The sequence below is a fragment of the Rattus norvegicus genome, chromosome 2, assembly GCF_036323735.1.
Source record: "Rattus norvegicus strain BN/NHsdMcwi chromosome 2, GRCr8, whole genome shotgun sequence".
Taxonomy (NCBI): Eukaryota; Metazoa; Chordata; class Mammalia; order Rodentia; family Muridae; genus Rattus; species Rattus norvegicus.
In genome coordinates this window covers 141,764,785-141,785,805 of record NC_086020.1, presented here as the reverse complement: position 1 = coordinate 141,785,805, position 21,021 = coordinate 141,764,785, and the positions used below count along the sequence as shown (strand labels likewise).

At 44.1% G+C, this 21,021-nt stretch overlaps 1 protein-coding gene across 18 annotated transcripts in view; it reads right to left on the bottom strand.

The window, feature by feature from the left end:
- Dclk1 (doublecortin-like kinase 1) overlaps window positions 1–21,021 on the bottom strand; it is a 293,874-nt gene that overhangs the window by 75,283 nt on the left and 197,570 nt on the right. For 10 of the 18 annotated variants that reach the window (XM_039103249.2, XM_039103254.2, XM_039103247.2 and 7 more), the window contains exons 5-6: window positions 14,173–14,289; window positions 1,774–1,868 (exon numbers count right to left, since the gene is read on the bottom strand). In XM_039103249.2, coding sequence (XP_038959177.1) covers window positions 1,774–1,868; window positions 14,173–14,289 — 212 coding nt within the window. Of the gene's footprint in view, window positions 1–1,773; window positions 1,869–2,757; window positions 3,751–14,172; window positions 14,290–21,021 lie in introns of those variants that run through there. The other 8 variants (XM_063282639.1, XM_017591138.3, XM_008761005.4 and 5 more) reach the window with 3 other exon arrangements.

Here is a 21,021-nt window from a genome sequence, read left to right as displayed (position 1 = left end):
TGGTGGGCCTCAATGGTAGGATGAAAAATCTGTCGGCAAAGCCATACCCGCTGATCACTTCCGGAGGGCTAGGAAGTGTTAATTGTGTAAGTCAGTGACTACAAAGCTGGAGGAAAGTTTTCTGCCTCAGTTGAAGGGGGGGAAATCCCACTGAAACTGAGAAGAAAGGGATGCAAACTCCAGCCTCATTCTGCTAATAAAGGACAATTGAGAAAAACTGCACGCTCTCAAGATGCAGGGGTCCCCCCAGAAACGCCCAGGGAGAGAACCTGGCATGTATTCTCAGTCATTCTGAATTCAGTCTCAACAGCTAACCCTGACTACAGTGAAGCCTGAGACTGAGTTCAGTGGATCAAAGGGTGTTTTTGCTTCTGTGCTAACTGTGAAGGCTTCAAGAGAAAGGATGTTCCTGAGACATTCTCTGTGCAAGATCTCTGTGTTCTCAAGAGGGGAGCCTTGCCGCCTAGTGTCTGTGAGTGCAGGATGGCCACATCAGCTCTTCCCTCACCTGACGAGAAAGCCTTTAAAATAGTGAATGAATGTGGCCCATTCTGTAGTTCATTAATGATTCCTAAAATCACTGAAGACCGACGACAGACTTCTCTAATAAAAATGATTGCCACCAATGAACAGAGAAACAGGTAGAAAATCGCTGGCTTTAAAAGACTGAACCAGTTCAACTCAATGCTAGGCGGATCAGCAGAGAAAGATATTTGGGGCGAGAGGTTCATAGTGACTGCAGACTGACTGATTTCTTTTTGGCCCCCGCTTAAAAATGGATGATGGTTTTGGCAGTCTGAAGATCCAGTCTATAAGAGGACGCTCGGCCAAGAGAGACTTCCATATTTGATGAGCTTAAATTCATCAATTTTTAGAAGTGTCATTTAAATGCATAATAAAAAAATCAAGCTTAGACATTCTGGTATTTACATGCAATGGCCTCTGAGAAGTCCCAGTTTATTAAATTATTTGGTAGGCACCATCATATACATCACTTAAGCAAACAGAATCCTCTCTGAAATCAGGACCATGAGGGGGAGTCTCCTTTTCCAGCATGTTCTTTCCTTTTTCCCATCCCCAGTTCTCCCCATCTGGCCTTGCTATGGCAGGAATGGATGAGCAGTGTAGGGAGTGAGGAGATTTAATCTAGTTTTTTTTCATTCCAGACTGAGAACTAACAGTCTGCCCCCTTGCTAAGCTCTGGAGAAGCTGGCACTATTTCCAGTAACTTTTTACACATCTGTCTCCAGGCTCAAGCGAATTTCTCTGCTATTATACAAGAGGCTCAGAATAAATAATAATAAATAATAAAAAGAGAATGTGTTCAGTGTGGGTCCATTGACAAAACTGGTATCCTATGTTCCCATGGGCCTGCTGCATGGGCGCTCTGTCCCACCGCCCTGGACCACCCTGCGTACCACGGAGCAGTTTCCACCAGGACACTACCTCCATTGACTTTGTCTTAAGAGACTGCTGGTTCATGGCTCTATCTATTAAAACCAATCACGACCAAGGACACTTGCATACATAATAAAGTATATGTATTATGAACAAACAAAAGGGCATTTAAAACTGAAGCAGCAGTTGCATATTCTGGCATAGACTGGGCAATTCTGTGGACATGGAAAGACCTGGGTTCTCGCTGAGCCATAGCTGTGGTGAGTGAACTAGAGCTGCCTACCCTTGTCCCGAGAAAAGCAGCACTTTTTGCTGATGCCACTTTACAACAAAACCCAGACAGACTTTAAATAGATGGCTTGCTTGTGTCCTTACCCTCTGCTTCCGCAGGCTTCCTGGGCTGGTGGGCGATGGACTTGGTGACTTGCCGGAGCGCGGAGTGGAGAGCTGACTGCCAGGGGTTCCATTAACTAGAAATAAAAGGGATCACACACAGAGAAAAACAACACATTAAAGAATTTTCACAGCAATTCATCTTCGCAAGGGAATAGACAGTCAGGGAAGGGACATCAGCTAAAAATTAGACCTATTATGTGACTCACGAAGAAAAGCCTTAGGGAATAGCCATCTTCAGACACTCACTCTTCTGTTAGTCTTACGTTTAATACAACAGCAGGTTATATAATTTTTAAAAATGTACGTTGCGCACGTTTCTTTTGATGCCTTTATTTAAGCCAAGAGAGATTTTCGTGAGTATGTTCAAGCTTTGAGGTGTGTGTGTGTGTGTGTGTGTGTGTGTGTGTGTGTGTGTGTGTGTGCGTGTCTTTAGTTTAGTTACCCAGCGGGAGAAAATGTTGAAATCACTCACAGGTGGCATTCCCAGAGACTTGAAAAAAATGGACCATTGTGTTTCTATAATTTAATAACTCACTTTTAGACATTTCTACATTCATTTATGTCCTGTCTATCCCCCCAGCCCGATTCTGATGTGTCTGTCTCAAACAGGACAAAATAATTGCCCGCAGATGCTGAGAAACCCCACACAGTTTGTCTTTGTTGCTATTGAACTGATAAAAAGCTGCCAACAGGTCTCAACTCTGGAATTCTACCCAGGACTCAAGTTGTGGAAAACATTGTCAGCAAGCTTAGATGAAACCACGGAGCCGGGCTATCCTTTTCTCTAGCTAGCGCCACCTCTGAGAACACATACCCCCCAAAGACACGACTGTATAAAGATATCAAAGGCTGCCACTCTTAACTTGGCAACCTCGCAGATGCACAGGGAGGGAAGAATCAGACAGGAGACGCATACATTTTGGAAGGTGCCCTGGGGAAGAGACGGCAGTGCATTCCACTTACCTTCTATGAGTTCTAACATGGACACAGTCTTAGTGTTTGACCTGACAATAGCCAAGAGCCAGAGCCTCTTCTCAGCACCGAGCCCAGCACCCGCAGACTGGGAAGCAGTTGGATTAGTTAGGGATGGCTAAGGCTGCTCGGGGAGCGGGCTGAATGAGATGCAGGATTCATCAGCAGATGCCTTTTCCTGCGTAAGGCTGACGTCTTCCCAGCAGCAGTGGGAGGTGCGGGTTCTGTCTTAGGCTACATCAAAGGTGTCAATTAAGCCTCATGCCAACGCGTTGCCACCGCAACCCCCACCAGACACACACTCACTCCTCACTCCGGAAGCCCCAGCCGGCTCAGTCCTTTGCACTGAATCATAATGAAGCGCCTCTGGGGGCGGGCAACTCGGTGACTCACACAAGAATCAAAATGACAATAACTCTTCCAAAGCCTGGCAAGTTTCAGGTGATAGGGACACACAAAAGTCTGTGTGTTTGTTGATTTTTTTTTCATACAACCAGCTCTCATAAAAACTTAAGGAGTCAGGGGGAGGGGAAAGGTTTCGGCACCCCTTGGCTAAAAGCTTGGCATCTTTTGTCTCTACACCAAAGATCTTTAAAAGACACATACTATACTAATTGGCAGTTTCCCCTTTGAAATATATTGGTAACTATTTCTTTAAAGCCTTTGGGGGTTGGTTTACTGATGCTTTTGCACTGCACGCTGTGAGTGTTTTAATTTGCTTGAGTGCTACTGGGCTGCCTTTATTCTATGGGTCTCATGTTCATGGCTTTACTGGACTGGACTTCCCAGCCAGTGGTCTCTAAGGGAAGGGCTAGACTAGGAAACACAAGATGTCAGTACTGTGGTAACTGCAGAATCCACGCCTACCAAGGGAAGAGTTGCTGCCCCTAGTGGTTGGAATCCACGCCTACCAAGGGAAGAGTTGCTGCCCCTAGTGGTTGGAATCCACGCCTACCAAGGGAAGAGTTGCTGCCCCTAGTGGTTGGAATCCACGCCTACCAAGGGAAGAGTTGCTGCCCCTAGTGGTTGGCTGGGGATTAAATTAACATCAAAGTGCCACTTTGACTCTACAGCTAACTGGGGATGAAACTCAGACGTGGGTGGGGGGGGACACACATTAGCGGGCACTATCTAAGCACACTCAGAAGCTTCTGCTCAGCAAGTGTGTATTGCATTCTGTGCACCAGTCAATGCATTTGGATCTTTAAAAAGTATCATCTCATTTAACTCACGATGATTTTGTGACATGGGCAGTATTCCTCCCATTTTACAGTTGAGGGAAGACTATGAGCAACTTGAGAAGTAAAGTGTGAGATCTAAACTACACAATCCACAACCTGCACGCACACTCCTCCTCTCACTGTCCCTCACTGCAGCAGACTTGAAGGCTATAGGGAAATCAGAGAACCAATCTTTACAGGGAAGTGCTCTGAGAGGGCAAGTTATTGGAATTCTTAACTAATGGTCAAGGTTAGCCTGTAGCCCATGGAGAAGGCAGTGGGAGAGGGGTTAACTGCATGAGGTGAGGAAGACACAGCAGGGAAATGAGTTTGTAGGACCCCTCCTGTCAGAGATAGGCAGAGATCTTTAGGTTGCCGAGTTGGAGCAGGAGAGGGAACACAGGTGAAGGGCTCAGCAGGGACCACACACTGTGCAGGGTGTTGGAATCCGTGGTAGAGGGTTCGGTTTATATTCAAAGGGCAATGAGATGCTATTGAATGATTTTAAGGGGAGCCAAGGGTCCTGGCTGCATTTTAGAAAGCTCTTGAGAGCTCTCACATGGTAAAGACTGGATTCCAGGGGAACAATGCTGGGCATGAGGCCTTATGTCACATTAATGTCAAACAGGGCCAGCAAGACACCTCAGCGGGTACAGGCGTTTGCCACCAAGTCTGAGGATCTGAATTCAATCCACCTGTTCCTTCAGCATTTCAGACAGAAGATTCTACATTTTCTTATTGATTGGAACCACAAATTCAGGGTTTCATATCAACCAATCAGCACACATCGTACATGATAAAATCTCTTTCCCAAAGGAAGTGGATTATTGAATATGAAAGTTCCTAAAACATCCTATATTTGGGGAGATATATATATCTCCCCAAATCTCCTAAAGGAGAAGAAACCATATATATATATATATATATATATATGGTTCTTAGATACCAAGTACCTTATATAGGGCTCTTAGATACCAAGTACCATGTAAATATTTTCCCTTGTGAAATGGCATTAGACAGATTTCAAAGCAAGACTCACTGAGAGATAAAGTGCTTCTCATTTTCACTGAGTAAACATTTCACTATGTCCCTGACATGACCCGATACCATGTTTAAAGGAAGAAAGAAGGGAGTAGACCGTGAAAGGAGGGTGGGGAGTGGATCCTAGAGGGAGAAAGTTTAAAGTGAGGAAATATTCAAGAGAGCTTGCAGGGAGGGATAAACATTGCTAAGGAAGTGTGAAAAAAATCACATGGAGACCTATTTTTATTAGTTAATTAAAATATAATTTTTAAAACACTAAGATTAAAAAGGTCATTGCAGGGGATAATGTTCCTTCCAGAAGCTACAAATATACTTGTGCTGTGGGTCAAGGAAGTGCCACTGATGCCAGAAAGAATTCAGCTTATTGTCGTTGACCTGGTTGTCCACCAGAACTTGATGGTAAATTCTGTTGCTGATGCCACATACTATGGGCACTGACTGTCACTAAATCAAGCTGGAGGAGATCTGGAAGCTTCCTTCCTGGTAGCAGGTGTGATGGTTTGAATGTCAGTGGCTCCCATAGGCTTACATAGTTGGATTTTTGGTTCCAGGTTGATAAACTATTAAGGAAGGATTAGGCGGTGTGGCCTTGTTAAAAGAGGTGGGTCACTGGGTTTGGGTTTTGGGTTTTGAAGTTTCAGAAGCATACACCAGACCCAGTCTCCTCACCTCTGCTCTATTTTTCTAATAACATGTATTCTTTCAACTCCTGCTCCAGTGCCATGCCTGCCTGTCTCCCACCACACTTCTTGCTATGATGATCACGGAACTGTAACTACAAGCAACTCTGAAACTATTAGCAGGCCCCAATTCAGTGCTTTCTGTCTAAGTTGCACTGGCCATAGTGTCTGTTCACAGCATTAGGAAAGTAACTGTGTCACTGGCTCTCATAGTGCTACTCAGGCTGCTGGTGGAGAAAAGTCATCACCCAGCTGTGCATTTTGAACTACAGTAAGATGTGCCTACTGTGTAATAGTGGCAGGAATGCATTTGAATTCTATTTGAATGGGATTAGAGGCCTTCCCTTAGGAAGGAACTCATGCCTGGCACCATTAACCTGGTCAAGAGCTGATGGCCAAGAAGCTACAGAACCCACCACTATAATTTTGCTACATGGACACATGACCAAACTGTATTCTAAGTAGAGATGTCTATATCCATAGATTGTCAATACTATGGCTCTTACTCAGAGTAAGTTAGTGCAGGTACTCATAACTGGTTAAAATGCCAAGCCTCCGGAACATTCTGGAAGAGGAGATACATGGAGAGTGGGAAGGAGAGCCAAGAAGGACATCTTTTGTTCATGGCCATTGTTCCCATGAACTCACTGAAGCTGTTGTTATCCAGACAAAACCTGCACAAGATTATACCCATCAATATTTCATCGTGCAAGAGGTCCCAGCCTTCCTGACAGCTAATGGTTGCTAGGGAAAGGGTAGCTTTCTTCACTCACATAGCCATGGGTACGTTTTCCATGCTCCAGTAAACAGCCTCCCACCCACATTCACTCAAGCACCCTAGTTAATGTTATGGGTCATGCATACATAGAAAGATATGAAAGTAGGTGGGAAGTACTGGGAGGGTAAGGGTTTGAGCAGAGAGGGAGGGGGACCACAGAGAGTAATGGGTGAAAAATGACTAAAGTTCATCATATATACACATGAAACTGTTAAAGACTAAAATAAGTAAACACATAAAAATTTTGGACAGTCAGGTATGGTGGTAGGAGCCTATTAACTTTTGCAATCGTGAAATGGGTGCAAGGGAATAGTATTTGATTCAGGCCAGGACACACATTCAAATCAAGGGACCCTGGGTCATATAAGAAGAGCAGGGGAGACAGAAGGGCACATGGGTAATCAACTAGAATCACTATATGCTAGAGTTTGCACATCCGGCATTAACATGAGAAGTGGGGAGGGAAAAAACTCCCACAACTTCTCCTGATGTAGGGGCTCTCCCAGGTGGAAAATAAATGGGTGAGAAACGCCTTCAGGAAATGACAAAGGTTATCTGTGTCTCTCTGGGAGCCGCAGGACACAGAGGGCTGGACAGACTTGCCTGGGACAGTTTTAAAACACAGGTCTCTCGAAGCAGTATCAATGGGTAGATGTTCCCCATCTCAGCCCAGACAGTTCTTTGTAACAGAAGCAGAGTACACATAAACTTTTGATCCGTCTCTTCCTTTTCTGGATACACAGACCTAACTTCTGCTGTAAAGGGTAGACACAGAGAGAGGAAGGAAGGAGAACCAACGGGCGCTCTGTGATGTAAGAGACTTAAAAGAAGCCACACAGCAGGCCCACTTCACGCTGACTGCCACCTCAGCTGGAGTGCCCAGCCCTTGCTAGAATAACTAAGCTGGTTCAGAAGCAAATGGCTGCCGTGGTTTCTCAAGGCCTTCTGCACAGTGGACGATGTTTACGGCAAAAGGCAAAGTGCCTGGAGCTCCATTTGGCCCTCAGGATTTTTTTGGGGGGGGGAAGATTTAACAAAGCACTTGCATTTGTAAATTTTGTCTTACCTTTAAACGAAAAGTCAATTCGAATGTTTTGTCAACATCTTACCAGAGTACAAGAAGAAATACGTTATAAAAAAATCCTAGGAAAATATTTAGGAATGAGAATGTATTTCTAACAATTTCATAAATTATAATGAAAAAAATTAAATTATTACTATTACTTTGGTTTTTGGAGGCAAGGTCTTGCTAAGTATCTCAGGCTGACTGGGATGTCATCTTCGTGTTTTCAGCCTGTTGAAGGCTAGTAAAGGTAAATGTCTGACTGATATCTTCAGTGGTCATTTTTCCTTTACCCTTTGGACTGCATGTATAAGTTCCAAGCTGTTTGCCATGACAGAAAATTCTGATTTGTCCTTTACCTTTTTTGCATTTTTTAATTAAATTAATTTTTAATTATTTTTACTTAAGTGCTGCATGATCACTGTTTGGAATGAAATCCATTTACCGTTTCCTTGTCATCGTCTATCGTGCAAGGCTTGTTTATCTTTGGCATTGACATATCCAGGGCCAGCAAAGAAAGTGGAGGCAAGTGCATGCCTGTCTGTGGGCCCCAGGGTGGCTGTCCAGGTGAAGCTCTAGATCTCGCCTTCGACTGCGTCTGATTTCCCGGACACACAGGAGACTGTTAATGGCCCAGACTTTCTTTCTGAGCCCTGGGTCCTCGGCTTGCCACATTATCAGGATGACGTAGGCGGAAGAATGAGAAAGCACATAGACTCAGCAAAAACAAACCAACACAAACTGACAAACAAGCAAACAAAAACAAACAGGAAGCATCCAAAAGAACACAAAAATGATAGCGTAATAGGGGGAGGGAACAGTTCTTGTCTCCTGGTATTTCCCAGTGTTGGTGTTCTGTCTAAGCTCCACCCCCCACAGCTACCTGGCAGCAGCCAGGTATGCTCTGCCCCACAGTCGCCTAGCAACAGTCAGCTGTGCCTGACTATAAAAGGAGCCGTTTGCCCTCTCTTCCCCTCTTATTCCCTCTTACTCTTTGTTCTTCGCTGCTCTTTCCCCCTTTCCCCATCCCCCCCTCCACGTGCCCATGGCCCGCCGCCTTTCTGCTCTTCTACTCTTCTCTCATTAAATCTCTTTACATGGAACTATGGTGGCTGGGTGTGTTCTGTCTAGGCACGGGCCGAGATCCAAAACCCTAACACCCAGTTCATTCATGTCAGCAGCCACCCAGAAGGTACCATGAACCAAATACGTTAAATGACAGAAGTTTTGAGTTTCTAACAGCTGGTCCAAGGCTGTGGATATCATGAGGGGCTAAGCACAAGCATCATGGGTCAGCAGGGCTAAGGGCAAGAAGTCCTTTTGAGCCTCTACCCACCATTTGAGGCATTGTATTCTCCTCTCACCTCAGCCGGAGAGCCAGGCCAGGGCAACCTAATCAAGAAAACATGGAGAACATTCCCAGGCAAGACCCCAGAGCCATGTGGTCTTGCCTGCTTGAACTCCCTCGTTGTGTCCTCACTTTGGTGGCCCTAGGAACTCCTGGCATTGTAGTTTCCAGAGGCATCTCTATCTCTCCTCCACCTTTGTCTTCTTGCCTTTGGGGCTATTATTTCTCGCTCATGGTTTTCTAGATTCCTCTAATCTGCTCTCAGAAAGGCAGACGTCCCTCAGGGTTTTGTTTTCAACTCTGCAAATCTCTGGAGGGGGCAGAGGATTCACACATTTCTGTTGTTTTAAAAAAGTTGCTCTATGCTAGGGTCTATGTTGTTAGTCCAAATCTCCATACTAAAACAATCACTTATGTTTCCTTATATTTCTACAGCACCACACAGTTCTCATGCCTAAGGAGAACTTGCCCGCACCCCTACCCTGGACAGACAGAATCTATTTCTGTTGATGTCATCCTCACATCTGGTTAAATTCATAGGTTTACATTCCTTGGAAGTTTTCCTCCGTTTCCAATAAAGTTTCGGTTCTGTCCTGCTATTTTCTTTCCAGGGGCACTACAGGAGCCCCCAGACCTCCCTCCCCTCACATAGAGTTGTTCTGTCTAGGTACTGCTGTTGAGACCCGGCTGTAGCCCTTGACAACCCTTCTGAAGTCCTCTTTCCCCTCTAACACCTACAACAGGAAACATGCCTTCTGGCCCTGTGCAATATGACATGTAACTCAGCTAGGCCATGTTTTCCAGACCTTTGCAGAATTCCATTCCAAAGACTCGTTGTGTAGCCCAGGATCACTGCAAACTCATACTGCTCCAGCCTCCTTAGTGTTGGAATTAGAGGCATGTGCCACCAAGCTCAGTTCCTTACTGGACGGATAACTGCTCCTTATACTTTCATGCTTTAAGCCTCCATTTAAGTTGGAGAAAGTATCCTCCAGGCCCTTGCTAGCAAGATTCTCCCAGGCCCAATTTATAAATCCTAGTCTCTTGGAAGCTTACTCTGACTGGGTTAATGATGCTTGCTTGTTCTCTCCATCCTCTAGGCCATCATGACACTTAGCACAGCATACTAGAATACACCCCCCACCCCAACTAGAATACAAATGAGTTTCTTAGCAAGGACGGTGGTTTAATTGTTGTTGTCTCCTTGGGGCCTAAGGCATGCTGGGATGAGGCAGATGCTCAAGAAGTGTCTAATTAACCTGGCATTAACAACGAGGAACTATACAAGGCAGTTGGTACAAGATGCTATCCCCAAATAACATTAAGTCATGATAAGGGTTCAGTACGAACCCCATTCGGAGCAAATGCTGAATAGGTGAGAAGAGAATGCTTGTGGGAATAGGTTTTAGGTACTTGAAAATTTGGAAACACAAGAGATGAACCACCAGGCTCTTGGTGAATTTTGTCTTCAATAATTCTGTTGGAGCCCCAAAGCAAAAATGCTCCTTCCTATGGTATAGACAGTTGAGGCTCTGCACTGAAAGAAAGGATGGAGCTAAGATTAATAGCTAGCAGTTTGCTTTTGAAGGTATCTGATAGAAATCAGTAGAACTTGCCAAATTAGTCTAGTGAGCTCATTAAAATTCTCTACATTTCTCCAGCTTTGGTTCTGCTCTTATCTGCATATGTTGCATAAAATATTTTATATATCTGTAAAAAATGTAAAATTTAAACAGCATAAATAAGAAGACCAAGATTTCTGGAGTCGGATATAAGTAAGTTTTATGCCTGGGCGATACAGGAACAGTGCTTCAGTCATAGGAGAGTTTCATGGGCTGAGGCTTTTCTTTCTTGAATGTTCTCCCTCACATCTCTAGCTCTCAGCACTGACCTCCACAAAAGTCTCTGTTCATGAGTGAACACTTGTTGCCATGAGTGTTTCTAGACATCACAGGCAATACAGTTGTCTCTCCACAGTCTTGTGGGGTTGGTTGTTTCCTCCTGTGAATATTGCAATTTATAGATATTCAAGTCTTGTACAAACTAGCACAGCATCTGCGTATGACCTCTGCCTAGATGCTTATATAGTAATCTCTCTATTACCTACAATAACTGTAAAGGCATAAACATAACACAAACAGTGGTTAAATCTCATTACTTAGGCAATAACAACCCCTAGAGTAAGTTACATATTCTGTACAGTTGCAATTTTTTTTTCCTGAGTATTTTTGACCCATCATTGAGTGAACTGGCAACAGAGAATCCACAGATACAGAGAGAACTGCCCTTAAGGATGTGTACTTCTGAAGGTGGGGGGGCATTCCCTCATTGTTCACTTGGGTTGTATGTTTGCCACGACAAAGTAGATGTAACTTGACAAAAAGTTGTCTATTTATCTTCCATGGAATAGAAGCTCTAAAACAAATCTCCTGCCCTAATGTCAATGTGTTCTTATACGAGATTCAAGGCAAGGTCTACATTTTGAAATCTCCAAGTTTTAGGAATATGACAACAATGCAGTTTTAAGTTAGGCCAATCTGATTTCTTCAGACCTTCCATATTATGAAACAGGATGAAGGTAAACTAAACTCCCTCAATCTGTATTTAAATCAAATCAGTTCATATTATAGTCTCTCTCTCTCTCTCTCTCTCTCTCTCTGTCTCTCTCCCTCCCTCCCTGCCTCCTTCTCTCCCTCTTTCTCTCTCTCTCTCTCTCTCTCTCTCTCTCTCTCTTTCTCTGTGGTGTGCATGCATATGAGCATATATGTGTTGGAGATGAGTTCTAATGCTTTGATTTAATCAGGAATCTGTGTGTCCAAACACTAAAGGTCCTTGTCCCCAATTGGTTTTTGATTCATCAATAAAGATGCCAGCAGCCAATGAATGGGCAAAGGGAGACAGGGCAGGACCCTTAGAGTTGTGTGGGCCAAGATGTGGGGGGTGGAGAGGAAAGGCAGAAATCAACATGAAACGGATGGACACAGGCCCTGCAGGAGATAAAGCCAACCAGCCATGTGAGATTTCAGGGAAGTGGACACTGGCCTAGGGTAGTAGGCAGAGGATTAGAAGTGCCCAGCCATTGAGCTATATGGCATATTAAAATTAGGATAATGTGTGCATGTCTTTCATTCACAGATCCAAAGATTCTCTGGGTGGGTTGCTGGAAGCACAACCCTCTGGGAGCACAAAGCAGAATAGCCCAAATTACCAGTACATATGCCTATGCAGTGTGCATGCCTACGTAATGTGTGTGTGTGTGTGTGTGTGTGTGTGTGTGTGTGTGTGTGTTGTACATTTATATGAGCATGCATGTGTGTGGGCATGCATGCCTACATATTTTATGTGTGTGTGTTCTATATGTGTATGAGTATGCATGTATGCAAGCATGCATGCCTATATACTATGTGTGTGTGTGTCCTACATGTATATGAGCATGCATGCCGGCATGCATACCTACCTTTTGTGTCTCTATCATGTACATGTGTTTGAGCATGAATGTGTGCAGACATATATGCCTACATATTGTGTGTGTGTGTGCCCTACATGTGTATGAGTATGCATGTACGCATGCATGCATGCTTACATGTTCAGAACAGAAGACTGTTAGGTGTCCTACTCTCACTGACCCTAACGCTTAGTCTGTTTCAACAATCCTGGTTGGCCACCAGGCTTGGGAATCTTGCTCATATTTGTCTCTTATGTTGGGGTCACAGACATATGTGGGTATCCTGGTTGTTATATGGGTACTAGGTATTCAAACTTAGGCCCTTATTCTTGAAATGGCGCTCAAGGCTTTATACGCCTGGCATATTCTCAGGTGGTGGTAATGAGGTGGAGAACCACTTCCCCACTGTTGCTTGATTATGACAAGTGACTCTTTGATTGAAGTCCCCCAAAAGACAGCTAAAGCAGAGATTCATCTCCTTAGCACCTGAGAGAATGGGGATCATTGTGTCAAACTTTATCTGTTCCCAAGCAACTCTCATGAGCTGTAATCTTCAAGTCTCGTGCTTCAGGAAAGTCGTGTTTTAGGGCCTATCCTATCTAGATGAATGGTGCCAAGCAAAAGGCTTTCTGCTTACGCTTAAACTCAGCAGTAATGAACTATGAACTTGCCTCAAGTGCCAGCCATGTTCTTGCCCGCCCACAGTTCTGACTGGCTATGATGTGGGGGAAAGGACAGCTTCTTCTCTCACCATTAGAGAAAGTGTCCAGCCTCTGAGAATTGACTACAGAGAAGTGGGAAGATAAAGAGTCTCACAAGGGGATGTGAATCTCAGAGAATCAGACCATTAATGTTACCTTTGAGGCAGCCAGGCCCTGTCCTTTCTGTAACTCCCTCTGGGCCAGTGTGAAGCCAGAAAAGGCCTCCCTTAGGTCCAAAGATCTGAGCTATTTTACAGAGCTCCTCATCATGAAGTCAGGCTGGTGTGTTTACCGTGAATAATTTCTATCTCAACATTTATATCCTTTAATCATAACGAAGCAGATTTTACATTTGAGACCAAAAGCCAACACCTCGTAACTGACTTGTGTTTATCTTCAGAGAAAGTGGGGAGTGGAACGAATTAAATTCATATATAGGTGAACAGTGCTGTAAACAGTAATAAAGTTATGATAACTGCAAAAGAGCATATATGAATACACAAAATAACATAAATGCATAGACAAGTTAATTAATTAAAGAGATCAAAGGAGATGATAACAAGGCTGAGATGTTCTTTATCCCAAGACACAGGCACTTCCAACAGCAACATCTGAGCCCATTCAGAAACTGATCCGGCCCAGGTCATTGCAGTGGCATACCTCCCCAGGTCCTTACTAAGTATCATTGCTTTTAGCCCCACAGCCATATAAGTTATATAAGTTAACCCAGGCCAGTGTCACAAGCATGAGAAAACAGGTTCAGCCAAGACAAACTGGAAACCCTCCATAAGCCAGCCCCAAGTAGAATCAGTTCCCTAATGGAAATTTCTAGACCCCGAAGAGAGATGAGCCAGGTGGAAGGTGCAGCAGCTGGTGAAGCGCTTCCGTTTGGAGCCACTCTGTATTTCCTGAGTCTCACTAAGCGTGCTTTTCTAAGTTTCATTATTTTTCCCTTACAGCCAACATGCTAGACTTGGGCAAATCTGTTCATCCGCTTGAACACATTCTAAAATTATAACCCAGAACCGACGCCTGCTTGAGATCCTCACGCTCTAGCTCCACACGGCCTCGGCTGCGGCTGCGTCAGAAACCAGGCAGTTGCTTGAGAGGTTTCTTAGTGGCTTTACCTGAGCTGGTGGAGGCTGGGGACTTGCTTCGCCTGGAAGGTCCTGGGCTCTTGGTTGTGCCCCTGCGGGACGCCGATGCTATTTTGGTGTAGGAAGTTGATTTCACCACTCGACATTCTGGGAAAAGAATAAGAAGACACACGAGGGTTGAGGGACAATCAAGTCTGGGACACGCCAAGCCTCCAAATTTACATTACTTTACAATAGTATTGTGAATAATTTGGGATAGGCTGATAGAGGGATGCTTTCATTAGCTTTCTATCCACGGCCCCTTCAATAGTCTGTGCTTTCGTGATTTACCCATGAGTTCCTTTTTCCAAGTAAAATGTTAGAAAGTTCAACTTTACAAAGCAAGAAATGTGAGGGAAGCTCCCACCCACTTTGACAGGCCCCAGTGTATTGTCCTGGGTCCTTACTGGGATAACTGTGCATCTGTACGACGTGTGGGAACTATAGGGGGTAACACTGGAAGTCAGGTGTTATGATCCTGCTTACAAGGATATGGTGACCTTCAACATTTCACCTTTGCATTATAGATGCAAAAAGCTTGAAAAATAATGTCTTCTAAACTTAAATTCTCAGTTTTCATGCTCATTAAATTTAGTGCTAAGTACTGTAAATAATAGAAAAAAAATCCTATTTTCCTCTCCGTGATAGGCCTGGATCAATTATAACATGCAAATGCACAGTATCTTGCTCCCAAGAATCCATTGTTAACAATTAAAACCTATGTTTTGAAATGATAATCAATTAGGCCTGAAAAAATTTTAAGCACCTGATAATCCATGATCAAATTATGCCTTATTTTTGAAAGTTCTAGAATATTTTTCTAATCATTTGCATTTTTAAGTAACAAGGGAGTTAATTGACCTGTTGGTCTGTAGCTAACCCTCACTTCAGTAGGTCTTGGGGGCACTGGTTAATTTTTCTCAACTTAACACAAGCTAGAATCATTTGGGAAGAGGGGACTTCAATCGAGAAATGCCTGTATCGAATTAGCACATCTGTGGGACATCTCCTTGACTGATGATTGATGTGATGTAGTCCCGCCCACTATGGTCAGTGCCACCTCTGGGCAAGGTGGTCTTGGGTGGAAAGGAAAAGCCAGCTAAGCACACCCCAAGGAGGGAATCAATGAGCATCATTCCTCCACAGTCTCAGTTTCGGTTCCTGCCTCCAGGCTCCTGCCCTAGCTGAACTCCCCCACTGGCTTCCCTCAATGAGTATTGGAGTACTGGAGAATGAATACTCCAAATAAACCTTTTATTGCCAAGTTGCATTTGATCGTGGTCTTTGTCACAGCAACAGAAAAGCAAGCTAATTCATGGGCCTTTACACACTGACATTTGGTAGCTGTCAAGCATTTTACCACATGGAATATTCTAGTTCACGTAAGCACTAAACTTTAAATGAAACTGCTTTTAGCATTTTGTTATGGTAATAATTCAGTAGCATCCTCATAAATGACCATTTAGTCACCTGATCAGTTCCTTCATATACATTTAGTCCTTGAAACTTGAAATTCAGTCTTTAGTAACTAGAAGAATACATTGTAAGTGCTCAAAATATTTGCTGAATGAGTGGGTTAGAAGATAAGTAATTTTCCCCTTAAATTATCTTTAAATTTTTTTCTTTTATGTAATTGTGTATGTGTACCTGCTTGCCTGTATGCCCATCATAGGCATGCAGTGCCCATGGAGGCCAGAAGAGGGCACTGGATCTCCTAGATTTGGACTTATCAATGATTGTGATCTGCAGTGTGCCCTTCTGGGAACTCAACCCTAAACTATAGAGCCATCCCTCCAGCTCCCATAAGTTGTTGCAGGCCCTTGTCTAACTTAAAACATACTTCCATTAACATATGATCGTTTTTCCTGATCTCTTGTGATTTTTTTTAAACACACATTGTCATTATGTGTATTTCTTCTTTTTCGATGACCTACTAATGGCCTTTACTTGCTTGAGGTTGAGAAAACCCTTTTTTCATTGGCTTGTAAGAACACATGTTCTACATTAAACTTTTATTCTTTAGTCTATCATGCATAAAATGATGCTTGTAACATATTTCTCTTTGTTGGCAGTTGTTAACTTTTTGAATCTTTTTTTCAGTGTAGTATTAAAAATTAAAAGGGGTTGGGGATTTAGCTCAGTGGTAGAGCGCTTGCCTAGGAAGCGCAAGGCCCTGGGTTCGGTCCCCAGCTCCGAAAAAAAGAACCAAAAAAAAAAAATTTAAGAAAGGGTCTGGGGGATGCCTCATATTCTCAAGGTCCTGGGTTTAATCCTCCGAAGCACACACACACAGGCACGCACGCACGCGCACACACACACACACCTCCAATCTATTATTTTTTTCATTATACCTTTTAAATTAAGAGTTCCCAATTCCAGATCTAACACTGATACCCGGCTTCATGTTGATAACATACTTCCCTATCCACGCAACTTGCCATTTTCTAAGTTCAAAATAAGCTTCTTTCCCTTATCTGCATTGAATAGGGTGGTCAGCACTGCCTAATAAAGGAGAAACAAGATGTGCAAAAGAAACATCAACACTACAAGGCTAGAAACAAGAGAGGAGATGAGGGGTTGGGGATTTAGCTCAGTGGTAGAACGCTTGCCTAGGAAGCGCAAGGCCCTGGGTTCGGTCCCCAGCTCCGAAAAAAAGAACCAAAAAAAAAAAAAAAAAAAAAAAAGAGAGGAGATGAAAAGCAAACAAACAAAACAAAAACCCAAACCCAACCGGCTTCCATAGCCGTATCAACACGAAGTCAAAGGAACGATCAAGGAAGCCCAGCAGCACAACCAGAAGCGGTGCCATACAACCAGAACGGAGAGTTCATTCACACGCTATGGGACTGCAGCGGCTTAGTGTGTGTCCCGGGAGGAATTAATTCACAAAGCAAAGCCTTGGGCCCAGAGAAGAAAACCTCAAATTAGCTGTCCTCACAACTGACAGTATATTCTGGAGTTTGTCCTAGATTTTGGACATCCGCCCTGTCTTCTGGCAGCACATTAGCAGCTGAACTGAATCACCGCCGTGTGGCTGGTCTGTGGGCAAGCCTCCAGTTACATTTTTATCAAGTGCCCACTATGTGCCAGGCACCGAGGGCTGCAGGCAGGGTGCTGAACAACACAAAACTGGAGCTTGCAACACCAACTGGCACCACAGCACCCCGCCCCCTCTCTTTTCTTCTAGTTTTTATTTTTATAAACCACAGCATTTGAAACCTCTTAGCTACTCCAACAAATTACTGCTAAAAAAAAATGGACTCTTCTGATTTAAAATCAAAACTGAGGCTGTAATGGGGGCAGGGTGGCCGGGCTCTTCATTAAGGCCATGGGCTTCTAGAGGCCACATAAATTTAAAATAATTATTTTGGAAGTTCGGTTAGCAGGAGTTGAGTGTTCAAAACAGAAAGTTACCAGATGGCACACATTGTTAATAATATCCATCTTAGAGGGTTAGCCATGAATTCAAATGTTGGTTTTAGGGTTTTCCTTTTGCTGTTTGTTAAGGGGACCAGAATTTCTTGCTGGGACTCCTGCTACCAGCACAACAGCACCCGTCTTGTCAAAGTTTGGGTTCTTCCAGCTACAAGATAGTTTATTCAGACAGTTTATAGTCTACTTGAGAGTTTACTTGGACAGCTTGGTCTGAGCAGAGTCAAAGAAGGCATGTCGTTTCGTTAAGTGTTTTAATTTAGTCCACGCCAAATTATTAACCAGTCAAATCTACCCATGCATTGCCCTGCTTCATTCTGTTACTCTGCTGAGTGTTCTGTGGATTATTAAAGAACGTGGAGTAGCTGCTCGACAAATAAGACCTGATTTGGTATTTGTCCCGTGAGAACTTGGGTAAACTCCAAGCACTCGCCTAACCGATCCACCGGCTACCTTTATAAATGAGGAAAAACCAAGTCTCTGAGAACCACATGACTCCCATCAGAACACTGGTGACTTTATCCCCATTTTCATATGCTACATTGGGTTTTAATTCTCCTCCATTTGTGAAAAAAATCCTGGGAAATTTGTGTTAGTGACAGGGTGGAGGGGGGCAGGGGAAGGTGGTGACTGAGTAAATAAGTGTGGATCACAGGGACGGTGGCAAGAAACTGGTTAAAAACTCAAGACAATAAGCTCAACTTTCTACCCACATGTCCAAAGAATGAGCTCACTCTGAGGTGTAGAGCTGTGGGGAAGTAGCCATGTGAAGACTGCGGAGTCTGAGAGAGGGCCACAGGCATGTCACCTGTTTCCCAGGGAACAGTGAGGCTCCCTGAGTCATGCTGAGGACCAGTCTAATTCTAAAGGCTTGGGTTGAGCAACAGACAGAGACACAGTACGAAATTACAGGAGCTGCTTTCTTGTTCTCTCTCCAGTGTCAAAATAAACCCAGTGAAAGGGTTTTGTGGGCCTGGGGAGGTGGGGGTTGGGGTTGGTGGCAGGGAGTGAGGAACAGAGTCCTCCAACAGCTTTCCAGTTAAATCTTTAAATTTTAAGTTAGTTTTAAAATTGGAATTACATGTTATAATGGTAAAAAAAAATGTCAGGAAAGAAAAGTTAATGAATTTCCTTAGAGAGAATGTCAGAATCCTTGTTGGTTTAAAAACCACAATTTGAAACATGGGGAACAAGCTGACCTAAGTGGCCAGTAAATATAATGCCATTTTGTTCACAAACAGGACATTGGTACTGTCTCCTGCAAGAATGAAATTAGTGCCTTACATATGGGGGTGCCCACCCTTCAGCAATCAGTGCTGCATCTTTTATTATGATTGGATCACACCCTTGGACATTGCCAATCAGTTCTGTAAGAGGCTGCCCTTTGTGGAGGAGCTGGACAATTCAGATGCTCCTCGAACACGTATTGAAAGACACTGTAAACTACCCAAGAAATGGCCAGCCTTGCAGTCAAAGATCACGGCCTACTGAACGCACAGCTGTCCTTTGGGGTTTGGTTTCTGCCCCATATACCAAAGCCCATGGACACTGAAGTCTCTTATGAAATGGTATCATATTTAATGAGGCCAATTTGTAGTCCATGTACAGTTTAAATCACCTCTAGGTTAATAAACTACAGTGCAAACTGTGGCTATGTGCCATTATTTAAATAATAAGGATGAAGAGGCTGGGCCTGTACATTTGAATGAAAATGTTCCCCCATGGGGTCAGGTATTTTAAGAGTTGGCTCTCCCTTGGTGGTGCTGTTTGAGGTTTAGGAGGTAGAGCATTGCTAGAAGGAATATATCACTGGGACAAGCTTTAAGAGCATGGAACTTTGCCTCTCTCTGCTTCCTACTTGTGGTTGGAGATGTGAGCTCTCGGCTCCCCACTCCTGCCTCCACACCTGGCACTGGCTGCCACACTTCCACGCCATGATGGATTCCTTTTCTTCATAAGCCTCTAAACCTCTTTCTTCTGTAAGTTGCCTTGGCCATGATATTTTGTCAGAGCAATATCAAAGTAGTTAATAGAGCACATGCTTAGCTCACAGTATGGCTTGCATCTGCAGTGTTTCCAATGGTTCCTATGTTGAAGGACCTGTGTCCTGTTGGCGGTGCTTTTCAGAGGGCATTGGGTCTAAAGGGCACTGACTTAGTGAGTGTATCCGTTAACAATGGATGGATTATCAGGATGTAGGGCCTGATCAGAAGAAAGAAGTCACTGTGGACATGACTTTACTGGGCTTATCTTGTTTTGGGATCCTCTCTTTTCTTCCTAGACACCACCCAGTGAAGAGCCAGCCTCGTGTTTCCCACATGGAGGCTCTGCTTTACCTCAGGCCTCAGAGCAATGATGTCAAGTAAAACAATGATGCAAAATAAATGAGTCCCCTTTCACCGTGCCATGGAAGGCTAATACAGTACAGGTGGATTTTAAGCTTCTGGTACTGGGGATTTAACCAAGGGATGCAAACACACCACACAAGTGTCCCGCCGTAGTGAGAATATTGGTTTCTTTTTTTAAAAGCCCAGTTATGTTATGTGAATGTATTTTTGTTTTAATCCCAGGTATAGGACATGGGGCTGTTCAGATTGTCCACAGCAGATGACTATGATTTGTCTCACACCCTGGCAGGGGCACGGTGACCCCAGCAGCTGAAGATAGTTTACATTTGGAATTCTGGGGGCTCGAGAGAGGCTGTGGCTGCTCCCCCTGCTATGGCGGTTTGTCAAGTGGTCACGAGCAAGCAAAGAGATGTAAAGAAGAAACTTGGATATCCTAACAATGAAGGTCAAATTGACACCCCTAATCAGCAGGAAGAAGTCTAGACAGATCTACACCCCCTTCCCCCTCCAACCTTCTTTCTTACCTATCTAGTGTGGGGAGGTTGGGAGGGACTGGAGTGGAGAAGGATGGTAGGAAAAAACCACTGACATTGCCAAAAGTTGGGTTACATCCTGCCAACACTGCACTGCACTGCACTCCTCATCACGGATGAAACTCCAAAAAAATTACAGCCCATGGTTTTCATGGTGGAGCATGTGATGTGGGAGGCCAACTGTAGAGCTGTGAATGGGCACAACCGAAGGCCAGTGTGCTGAGGTACGGTTCTGAGTAGGATACTACTGGGAGATGGTGGTATCATTGAGAGGTGGGACCTGGAGAAACTCCTTAGAACACTGGCGACAGACAGACCAGTGAAGGGGATTGTGGGACACTACTTTGCTTTTGCCTTGAGACATCAGCAGTTTGTTGGGCCATATGATGCTTCTGTGAGGGGCCCAGAGCATGAGCCTTGCCCAGTTTTCCCTTGGAATCCAAAGCAGCAGAAGCCCAACCAACCTTTTCTAAGTTAATTGTCTCTAACACTTCTGTACAGAAGCACAAAGCTGACTCATGGGTATA